Source organism: Molothrus ater, chromosome Z (assembly GCF_012460135.2).
Source record: "Molothrus ater isolate BHLD 08-10-18 breed brown headed cowbird chromosome Z, BPBGC_Mater_1.1, whole genome shotgun sequence".
NCBI lineage: Eukaryota > Metazoa > Chordata > Aves > Passeriformes > Icteridae > Molothrus > Molothrus ater.
The window spans coordinates 26710207-26722374 of NC_050511.2; the positions used below are offsets into that span (position 1 = coordinate 26710207).

Sequence of the window (12168 nt, forward strand, 5' to 3'; positions counted from 1 at the left end):
GAAAGGCTGTATTACCAAGAAGTACACAAATATCAAACCAAAGAATTATTTAATTCTACCCCAAATGATGAACTAGTGAAGCATACTGGCAGTATCACTGGAAACCATTTAAGTTTAAAGAGAAACCAATTTTGTGGCCAAGGTTTTTATTATTATAAAAAAAGGAAAGTTAGAAGAGAACTAGATGATGTTAGAAGAGTTACTAGTTAGAAGAGTACTAGTTACTATTAGTTACTATTAGAGTTACTATTAGTTAGAAGAGAGCTAGAGATGGCCAAAAGGCTGAAGAGTTAGTAACCCCAGCAAAAGCACATTTTATGAATATGATGGATTTGTCTGGACAGCCAAAGAGTGAAGAGAATAAGAATGTCACAGGCAAGATTAGAAGTATACCAATTAGGAAAAAGTATACCAGTTTTAAAAATTGCCTCCTGAATGTTCTGTTTAGATAATGAAGTATATTTGTTAAAAAGTATAGGGTAGAACTTTTCTTTTGCAGTTAGAAAGAGACTTCTTCCCTCCTCACAACATCAAGGCTATTTAATAAGTGACCTTGAGAGTCTGCCAGGCAGAAGGATTTTGACTTGCACCTAAAATATGTTCCTGATGATTATCAGTCAGAGGAAAATAATTGCACTCACAGTATTACCTGTTTTAGTTTAATGATGCATCTTGCATTGTTACTTTGAGTTTGTAGAGGAAGGTAGCCAAAAGGGATGGTGATCTCACAGAAGACTGGTTTAACAACTTTTGCTTTATGAAGGTAAAGCGCCATGAAGCGCTTTTGGGTGTGATGCCATGCCCAGAATTCAGATCTTGATTACAGAAAAGCAGTTACTTTTTGTGTCAGGTATTGCTTAACTAATTCTATCAGTGCATTCTTGTCGTGATTCTGCCAGTCTTATGTATACACCGTAGGCTGTATCTCTTTCAGCGTGAGCATACAATCAGTATTTTCCAGCATCTTTTTCAGAAGCTTGTAGAACACACCATTTTACGGTTTCAGCTACTCTGTCAGAAGAATTGTAGCACTAACTTCAACCAAGACTCATACGGCCAGTATGATGCAATGTTTTCTGCATCAATTAACCTCACATTGTTACTCTTCCTGTTTTCAGCCCTGCTCTACTGCACTGTTTGTGCCAAGCTGTTATGTCTTAGTGTTCATAAACAGAGGAAAGTAATGAGTAACAAAAAATAAAGCTGATACTTTTACTTGTAGAGAACCAGTTACAGATCCAGCATGTTAGGTTCTAAATACACTGTTCTTGACATAGTGCGATAAAAGTTTGATAGGGATTCTCCAGCAGAAGGATTTTATATTTTATGGGATTTTTATCCTAGAACAGAGAAATGAGATCCAAACCTTTTTAATGTTGAACATTACTGGTGTTTAATTTTGCTTTGAGTTCCAGAATATGTAGAGCTCCTGGAAATCTTTTCATTACTTAAAACTGTGTAAGTAACATCAGACAAAAGTTTTGAAAAAGACAGTTTCACAGCTTCTGTGGTTTGAATGGTGCTGGATTTAGCTTTAATATAGGCAAGTTTAATTCAGAAATATGTCTTCACAATTTCTTAATAAAAATGGAGCAGAAAAAAGCCAAAATAAACATCCTTATCCTGAAAACACTGAGGTTAGTGAAAGCTTTATGAAACAGTTGGCTCTTGAGATCTCACACTAAAACCTTTTAATAAAGGAGCATTATATCTTGAAAACCGTTTGAATTCCAGGTGAATCTCTGTATCTCTGTGGTCCCCCATGGGCTGCAGGGGCACAGCTGCCTCACCATTACCTGCACCATGAGCTGTGGGGGAATCTCAGCTCTGCTGCCTGTGGCCCGTCCTTCTCCACTGATCTTTGTGTCTGCAGAGCCGTTTCTCTCACAGGTTCTCACACTGCTCTTCTTTAGCCACAATTAATCTGCCCAGTAACTTCCCCCCCCCCGCCCCCTTCTGAAGTCTGCTATCACAGAAGCATTGCCACCATTTTTGATTGGCTCAGCCTTCACCAGTGGAGGGGTCTGTCCTGGATCTGGCTGATGTTGGCTCTACTGGACATAGGAAAACTTCTGACAGCTTCTCACAGAAGCCAGTGCTGTAGCCCTCCTGCTAGCAGTACCTAGCCATGCAAATCCAATACATGTTTTTATAAAACTTTCCTTAATGCTTTCTTCAAAATAAAGTGCTGCTTTTTAATCTCACTGAATAGCTGTCTTAAAGGTAATAATGCCTAAAATTTAAAGTTGTTTTATTATGTTGAAAGGCTTTTTCAACTCTCATTCTCATTGCACATTAAAAAATTATGCACTTGGACACTTGGAAATGTCCTGCAGATTGTACGTGGTTTCTTTCTGTTATCTGCAAAGTATTTTCTTAGGCATCTTCTTTACTGCCTGGCATCCATGCCAGACAGGTTTGATTGTACAACCATAACCTCTGCTGCTAACCTGAGTTAATGAGGAATGGGTGTGCATCACTTACTTTGCAAAGAGATCTCTGCGTACATTCAGTGGCCACTTTCTGCTTGGAGGTAGATTGCTGAACTGCAAAGATTAATTTATTACATCTCCTTTAAACGGTGAGATTATATACTTCAAATGATTGTAAAAGGATCTAGGAAACTTCTTTCTTTGGATTCTCTTTACTTGACAGCTGTTGGCATTGTTCCATGAAAATAACAGCAGTACAACAAACCGTGGTCACATCCTTTAAAGACTAGAAGGTAGCAGTGATGAGAGATAGTTCTTCCATTCACTTGACTTGGAATTCTTTATAAACTCCCGCTGACTACTGAAGAAAGCGTTATTATAATTACTCTGTTAGTACCATAGACATTACGTATAAATATTACTTCTGGGAAAGTATGAAATTAAATTTCAAAGCTTTTTTTTTTTTTTTGGTTCATACATAACTCATCTGGTTGTCATTTTCTTTATTCTTCCATATAGGTACTGTAGATTTTCTTTTACTACTTCAACTTCTATTTTTCTGGACTTTTTTTAAAATAGAGAACTGATCTGAGTTACAATAAGAGTTTTCTGAGGTAATATCTCTACTGACTTAGAAATATTGATGCTTTTGTTTTTATTCCTTCCCTCTGACAGGGTTGTTAAAGGAAGGGCAATCACCCACCAAAGCCTTCAATTATCATTGTTTGTAGCTCAGTGCTTTTCAACATATGAAGGAAAATAGTTGAAGGAAAAGTTATCCTGGATATACTAATCTGCTGTGTAATTTAAGGATAAAATTTCATGTGCATTCTCTTCTGATCTGCTTTTTTTATAAGCTCAAGTTGAAAAAAAAAATTGTTTGCAGTGAAATGGGTATTATATGGGAGGGGACTGCATAATGTGATGTTGGTGCATAATGAGCACACTCTGTGAGCTTTGGTTATGTTTTAGACATATCTCAAGAAACATGTATATTTGGATTTTAGTTACAAATTTTGTTGATAGAAATGCAGAGGCCAACCCACCTTTGGCAATTGCTTGGACTTCTATAGTGTAAACTTTTACAACAGCAGGCATTTTTGTATGTTTTATATCTGAATTGAAAGAAAAAAAAACAATTCTGACAGAACTAAGAAGTCAGCACTTCACTTCATGTTTGTTTGTAAGTGACTCTTACAGTTAGTTATCTAAAACCATAAGGTATGCCAGGGAGAACCTAGATTAACTCATCTGCATGTATAGAAAAAGAAGGAACATTCATTGCTAGCAAGAATGTAAAAAGAAATTGAAAATATGTTTAATATTCAGCTGCTTTAATAAGTTCACAGCTCAAAAGAAAGGTTTGGAAAGGTTGTTACTGCTCCCTTAAAGTTTCAATAAAGTCAAGGAAACTGGGGTTTGGCTATAACTGTTTTGTAGGTGATAGTTTCAGGAGACACACTGCAGCTATTTGGGAAGGGAAGGAGAATTAAAAATAATTGTTGTGATGCAGGATTGCATCCATGTGTGGGTAAGCGACTGGTAGAGCATATGATTTGGAACAGCTTAGCTGCTTTTTTGTAGGAATGTACACTGGCTAGTACATCTCTCCAAGAAACCACTTAATTCTGAAAATTTTACATCCTTAGATGAACTAAAATATCTTCTTACTAACTGGAGTGCCCAGTTGTGCAAAATGTGAGCTTTTTTTAGTGTGGTATATAAACTGGAATGAAACTTTTTCTAGTTTAGAAATAACTCTTCTTGATTTGCTTTTCAGCCTGTATGACAAACATTACTTACCTAATTCTGCTTCAGTTTTTTACTCTCTTAAAGATACCAATATAGTCTTCTGCAGTAATGCAGCATCACATTCTGTTTGTTGTTCCAGGAACTTCAGAATTCTTCTGGTAATATTAAAGGCAGAAAAAAATAAAGTTCTGTCTATTAGTCCCTCTCTCTCTCTCTCTCTCTTGAATTTGCAAATGAATACAAAATACACTCTTCTAAAGGAAGAGTGAAGTAGAATTCGATTTGCAGTAGCAGCTATATAGCTGTAAATACTTTATAAACAAACTTACTTTGTCAATAAAATAATGAAATAGAATTCCAGTTAATAAGGCAAGTGTGGTCTATGTCATCACTGACTACACTGCATAAAAATAATACCCATCAAAGAAGCTTGAAAGCAGAATCCTGAATAGTATGTGCAAAATAGAATTCCCAAGTTTATTTTCACATATCTAGTTCTAGTTGAAAAGAAAAGCCAAGGGACATTTTGATGACTTGACAATTTATTTTCAAAGTGGAAAAAGATACCCAGTGTCATCTCTGGAAAAGCCTGTTAGCTCAAAAAAAAGCCCAGAAAAATACAAGTAAATGCCTGAGTTAAACTGACTATTTTTACTATCTAATTTTAGTAATGCCTTACAGATTTCTTGTGGTGTCTTACCCAGTTTTCTGGTTTTGTAGACTTCAAGCTCGAATTGCTCACAGAATCCAGGAACTGGAGAACTTGCCTGGTTCTCTGCCCCCTGATCTGCGGACCAAAGCTACAGTAGAGTTGAAGGCACTTCGGTTACTGAATTTCCAACGCCAGGTAATGCCATTTACTTGAGGAAAATTTTTATAGCAGTTACAGGCAAACCTGTTCATGCAGTGAAGAGTAAACTGGAAAGAGATTTTGGGTTATTGCAAAGTGTAAGCAGATCGTGCATGAGAGCTGACCTAACCAACAGGCAAGTCACAGAAATGTTAGATTTTATTTTGTTTTGGTAATAAAAATGTGCAGGGGCTACTTTTGTTCCTTGCTTTATCTTCCAGTGTAGAATGTGACCATAGAACTGTGTCTTTTGAAATAAACATGACATTGGTACAAAGACAAAATAAGTTCTGGATAGACTGCAAGCTGATTTTCATCACAGACCTTCTCAACAAATTCCTCTTTCTGAACATAGTATTTCCACAAGTCCCCTTGTTTTAATAAAAGTTGTGTGTTGGTGTTTTGTGTGCTATTTCTCTGTGATTTGTTTTTGGTACTTCCACTGTGCTACAGACTTTGAAAATGAAACATAACAGGATCATACATAAAATATAAGTTGAATGTTGAGTGCCTGTATCAGCAAATCAGTTTCAGGAAAGGAATCAAACTGCTGAACTTCTACAGGCCTCTTGCCATTGGCTTTTACAGCTAGTTTGGAAGAACAAATGTGATTTGGCAGGTCAACCAAAATACTTCCTGACAAAAGCCTTGGCAGGAGTTGTGCCATGGTGTCCAAGTCTTCCTTCCTTTCTATCCTTGGCACTCATTTATAATGAAGTTTTGTCAGAGGTCAGATGAAAAGCAGCAGGCTCTCCCTGCTGTACTGCTGGGACTATGGCAATACTGTTCCAAGCTCTTAACGTTTACCTCTCCCACCTGTCTTCTGTACAGCTGGCAGTGAAACAAATTGTCAGTTATGTTCAGGTCCAGCACTAGAAAATGAGTTATGTATGTGGTTCATTTGCATTTTATTTTGATGTGTAACATCTTGGCTGGCCCCTTTTACTGTGGCAGGGCAGTTCTTACCAGCATCTTGTAAGGAGGGAAGAAATAATAATTAAAAGTAATTAATGCTTTTGACCATTCTGAAGGTTAAAGTTTTTTGTTTAGGGTGACAGATGTAGCTGTTACAACTGTATCAATGCTGTATCTTTTCAGAACTATAATGAAAATGGAAGAAGAGACTGCAATATATTTTGAATTGTTTACTTTTTTACTCTGCCAGAACAGTGTTTAAAGTTGTTTTATTAAGAACTATTATATTTTTTTGAGTGTTTGTCTTTTCTCCCTTCCCTCCACTGGTAGTTAAGACAAGAGGTAGTAGCCTGTATGCGTCGTGATACAACATTGGAGACAGCGCTGAACTCCAAAGCCTACAAACGAAGCAAGCGGCAGACTTTAAGAGAGGCTCGTATGACAGAAAAGCTTGAAAAACAACAGAAGATAGAACAGGAGAGAAAGCGTAGGCAGAAGCACCAGGTATTTTAACTTACTAGGTGTTTGCCCCATGACAGAAATGCATTTTGCTTTGCTGTGCAGATGTTCTCTTTTACATATTTTATTTACCTTTGGAGTTTTTTAAAAAACTCCAAGTGCTGTGATAAGTAATTGGAAGACTGTGGCATCAGAACTCCTACATTCTTGATTTCAAATCCTTGCTAGGTCACAGTGCCTGCACTAACTTGATTCTCTTTCTAGGAATACCTGAATAGCATATTGCAGCATGCTAAAGATTTTAAAGAGTACCACCGGTCAGTCGCTGGGAAAATTCAGAAGCTTTCTAAAGCTGTGGCAACTTGGCATGCCAACACTGAACGTGAGCAGAAAAAAGAAACTGAGAGAATTGAGAAAGAAAGAATGAGGAGACTAATGGTAAGAAGTAGAGGAAGGATGATGGTTATTTTAGTTAAAGTTATGTACTGTATCCCTTTAAAATGCTTATATATTATCTCAGCCACTTCCATGCCTTTTCTTTGTGAGGTACTCAGTAATGAAAAAGGTATAAATCCAAACTACATTTTGTTACGTACGTTTCTATTAACAGTAGTGTGATACTATTGAATTTAAGCTATGGCTCCTTCTTTTTTAAGGTTTTTGTATAGAAATATCTTGGTGTTTTTTACTAGCATGAAAACTTAGCACAGCCACTTCTGAATAACAGCAACTTAATCTTACTAAGTTCACATATTAACACTTCTGTATGATTGCAGGGCTATTGGTCCATTTTACAAATAATGGACTTCAGTTTATTTCTAGGTTTATAGTTTGGAAGATTCCAGATGATTAATTTGTTCATGCATTACTCCACAATTTTTACATACAGTTGATTCCACATATAACCAATAATAGTAACACATGTGTTTTGAGAATGAATACCAGTCAATTCTACCCATTTAATGCTTCAAATCATACTCCACACCATTTCATGGTTTTTCCTTCCCTATACCCTCACAGTATCAGTTGTATTATTCTAAGAACAGAGTAAAATGGGTTTATGTATAATCACGTCTCTTCAGAATGCTGTGGAACCAGTTGGAGGACTGCTGAGATTTCAGGAATTAAAATAATTCTGGAATTCAAAGCATAGAAAGATCAGTGCATATATACAAGTATGTCAGTGACTTGGGCTAGAAAACATTCTTCAAGACATTGGTTAGCTCTGTCTTAACATTTTATTAATGTTTCACCAACACAGAATGAAAGGAAATTGACAAGTTTACTTTGTAACTTGCTGGCCAAAGACAGTTAGTATCTAATAGAGGTGCAGATATAAATGCTAGTTCCTGTCCAGCATCTATTCCCACCATGAAAATGGGTTGAACAGTTTCATTTTAAAAATCACAAAATGAAATGCAGAAAAAAATAAATATAACAATGATAGAAACTTAGAAAAGAAAGCTTTGTAAATTAAAACTTGCATAAGAGAATAACAGATGTGTAGGCCCTAGAGCATTTCTTAAAATTACATGGTAATCAGTATTAAAGAGCTTTTTTTATAAATGGAGGTCATCATCATCAGTTTGTCTAACCTAGCATGTAAAAATGTTAATTATTAGCAAAAAAATGGCTGATTTTTAAATAAAACAATATTTACATTTGGGAAATACTTCTGTGTATTGTGAGGTTCAGCTTATGTAAAATTGAACATGCAGTGTGATAAGTAATGAAGATGTGCACTGCTGAAAAAAACAAAGTAGATTTGAATGTCCAGAAATTGAACAGGATACCAGTGCTTCCAGATGAGCAGTGCTTTCTCCTAAAACCTCACCAAGACTGGTTAAGCTCTTACTATACATAAAAAATTTCATAGGCATTCTCAGTTTAGGGTTTTGCACCTACTGCTCAATTAAATCCTTCTGCAAAACCAATCTATGTGTTTTGTTAATGGGGTTACTTTGCCTATTTAGTTCTACTCCAGTTGTAGTGAATTTGGAATTCACAGATGTGTACTAGTGGGTTTTTTTAAAACATCATCTCCTTTCAGATGCTTGTCGTGGTCTATGAAAATGTGCTCTGTCTAAAAGTTTTTGCATATCTTTTCAGGAATGCTGAATTAATTCCACAAATTTCTCTTCATTTACTATGATTAGAAATTGTGATTGTGTCACAGCTCATTAGCAGTACTATATGTATCATGTAAAAATGGGTGTGATTTTAAAAGATGTTGTCAAGACAAGCTTAAATATATAAAAGAAGTACCTTGGCTAGGTTACACAGACTGTGTATTCAGCAACATTAGAAGCAATAAAAACAGCAACAACAATCATAATGATAATTTATTTTTCCTGAAAACTTGGGGTTTGAGCACTGTAATTTTGATGGGTTGAACATAGCAATGGAATTTTGCAAGCAGTTTTGCAAGCTCAGTTTGAATATTATAGCTATTCTTACTCACTGTATGCCATTCTGGTGTCTCTAGAAAAGCAGGAGATCTCCCAGAGTGCTGTATTTTAATTTGTTGTTTCAGCCAAAATTGAGACAGGCACCTCTGGCACCTCTGCTGCTTTTTTATATTTTTCTGACATTTTGCATTATATTGTCACAACATATGCAAATAATATTTGTTGTATGTCCAACACACTTACACAGTGTGACAAGGACGCAGAAGTTGCCAGGATGACTCAGATAGGGTTTATCTGGTGAATCCTGTTTCTGATAGTGAACTCTATCTCAGAGATTAAATAAAACCAGAGTAGAACAGCAGTACATAAACAAAAAGAGAAGAGTTCACATGACATCCAGAAGAAAAGGGTCTATATTCATACTGGAAAAAGGACTAAATGCAATCTTATGTCCAGCTCCTGTGTTCCTCCCCTTAGTGAACTGCCTGTACTTCATGTCTTTGAAAAGTCATCTCTGTAGGAGACTTACTATCTCTGTTTCAGGACATTCAGTCTGCCTAATGTAGCATTGATTTTTTTTTTCCCTCCACTGCCAGTCATAACTACTGCAGATTTTTCTGGTCCTGCCTCTAGTTGAACCACCTTCCAGAAGTGTTAACATTGAGTTCAAAACAGATTGCTCAAGGCTTTTTTCAGCCCTGTCTTGGAAACCTCTAACGTCAGAAATGGCACAGCTTTCCTGCCTATTCAGGTCCTTCTGAAGCGCAGCCCAACCCTTGAGCACATTGACAGATACCCTGTGGTTTCATGTCCTCTGCAAACTTGACTGAAGTGCCCTCCATCCCTTCCTCTGTCACTGATAGTTGTGTTAAACACAACATGATGCAGGGACTCCTGTGGTTTGGCTCTTCATAGTGTCTTCAGACAAAGTATGACCTCTGACACCTTCTAGTGAGGGATTTTGGGTGAATTGGGGGATGACAAGGTGAGCAGGACCCAGCAATTTGCACTTGCAGGCCAGAAAGCCAATCATATCATGGACTACATCAAAAGCCGAGGCCAGTGATATGGCAAAGTGCCCTCCCCTGTTGAGTCACGACAGTCCCAGATTGGGGCAGAGTGTCTGGAAAGCTGCAGAGCAGAAAAGGATGTGGGAGTGTTGGTTGACAGCAGCTGAACATGAGCCAGCAGTGCCCAGGTGGCCAAGAAGGCCAATGGCATCCTGGCCTGTGCCAGCAGGGCCAGAGCAGGGATTGACCCCCTGTACTCAGCACTGGTGAGGCCACACCTCAAATCCTCTACTGAGTTTGGCGACCCCACTCAGAGAAGGATATTGAGGTGCTGCAGCACGTCTGGAGAAGGGCAGTGGAGCTGAGGAAGGATCTAGAGCACAAGTCCTATGAGGAGCAGCTGGGGGACCTGGAGTTCAGCCTGGAGAAAAGGAGGCTCAGGGGGCCCTCATTGCTCTGTACAGCCATCTGAAAGAGGGTTGTAGCAAGGTGGGGATTGGTTCATATTCCCAGGTAACAAGCAGAAACAGTCTCAAGTTGTACCAGGGAAGGTTTAGACTGGATTTTACATAGAAAGAAGTACTTCACTGAAGGGGTTGTCAAGCGCTGAAACAGTTGCTTAGGGAAGTTCAGAAAGCATGTGGATGTAGTGCTTGATGACATGGTTTACTGGGGGACCTGGCAGTGTCAAGTTGATGGTTGGACTTGATATCTTTGGGGTCTTCCAGTGTTAATAACGATTCTGTGGTTCTATTAAAGTATGGTTAGAGTAGGTATTAGGAAGAAATACTTTATTCTGAGAGTGGTGAGACACTAGAACAGATTGCTCTGAAAAGCTGTGGATTCCCCATGTCTAGAAGTGTTAAAGGCCAGGCTGGATCTGGTTTTGAGCAGTGCGGTCTAGTGGAAGGTATCCCTGCCCATGGCAGGGGAATTTGAACTAGATCTTTAAGGTCCCTGCCAACCCCTATGATGCTGTGACATTGATACAAATATATGACTCTCTGGGCCTGATCATCCAATGAGCTCTTTACCCATGTAGCTGCCCCTCTGTACAGATCATAATGACCTAGGTTAACACTTTATTGTTGATATGGGAGCTGGATGGTGTGCATTCACCATCATTTCTGTCATGGCTGACATCTCTTCTCTGTCACTAGGCCGAAGATGAAGAAGGGTACCGTAAGCTGATTGATCAAAAGAAAGACAGACGCCTGGCCTACTTGTTGCAGCAAACAGATGAGTATGTGGCTAACTTGACTAACCTGGTATGGGAGCATAAACAGGCACAGGCAGCCAAAGAGAAGAAGAAGCGAAGGAGAAGAAAGAAGGCAAGTAGTTACAGCTGATATTTTTAAGCCATTTCTTCTTCAAATCCAATTTAAATGTTGATAAATGTGGTGATGCCCAATTGTCATACATGTATCAGGGTGTCTAAAATAATCTACACCACCAAATTCTTAATGCTGAGGGAACTCATCTATCTCTCTATTGAAATATATATCTATGCTTTTATTAACTCAGAAGAAGATGATAAGAGGCAGGATTATAAAATTCTTAGCTGCTGATCTCCTCATGGCACTAATTTGCTCATAAACTTTGTACAGGTAAAATTGGGACAGATGTATAAGTTAGGATTAATGTACCCAAAAGAAATACAATGTATCAAAAATACATTCTGGGAAGAAGATGGCAAGAGTCTGAGTTGTGTAGCTGTCTCATCCAGGACACATATTTTAGACCTCCATATTATATACTTGGTGAAGTCCATTTTGTTAGGATCATTGAAAATGGCTAATAAACTTGGCTAGGTTTATTATAGTAAATGGATATTTTGTAGTAATATTGTTCATTGTACATTTTTAACCTTTAATTGAGACTTCCCACTTTACTTTTCTTCATATGAAGTGCAAGAGAAAGTTGTTGAAATTGAACAGTGCAGTTTTCAAAACAATAATTCTATGTGTGAAACAGTGATTAAGAAATTATTTTTTATTTTACGACCTCAGAGTACTTTTTGTCTCTTGCAGAATATGTAAGAGGAATTTTATAATCTATTTCCATGCGTGGTTTGCTACTAATTACTGCTACAAATACTAGCATCATGTTGAGTGGGTTTGCTAACGGTACTGGAAATATGCTAAAAACAACCAGCCTAGAAAAAATACTGATCTTGGACATTAATGACCTAAAAAACAGTACATGTTTTTTCCTGCTCTCAAAAAAAGCCTGTTCCTCAGAGTATAGTCTTAACATAGGAACAATAGCCTGTCTACAGAATAAAGATGTAATGTGGATGGGGTTCTTGGCCTGCATTACCAATGAGAACATGCCTGATTAAT

At 37.6% G+C, this 12168-nt stretch overlaps 1 protein-coding gene across 1 annotated transcript in view; it reads left to right on the top strand.

Moving 5' to 3' along the window:
• Positions 1-12168, top strand: part of SMARCA2 (SWI/SNF related, matrix associated, actin dependent regulator of chromatin, subfamily a, member 2) — a 116502-nt gene that overhangs the window by 34029 nt on the left and 70305 nt on the right. The window contains exons 7-10 of the mRNA XM_036402793.2: positions 4905-5031; positions 6280-6453; positions 6673-6846; positions 10987-11157. Of these exons, the coding sequence (XP_036258686.1) occupies positions 4905-5031; positions 6280-6453; positions 6673-6846; positions 10987-11157 (646 nt within the window). The remainder of the gene's footprint in view (positions 1-4904; positions 5032-6279; positions 6454-6672; positions 6847-10986; positions 11158-12168) is intronic.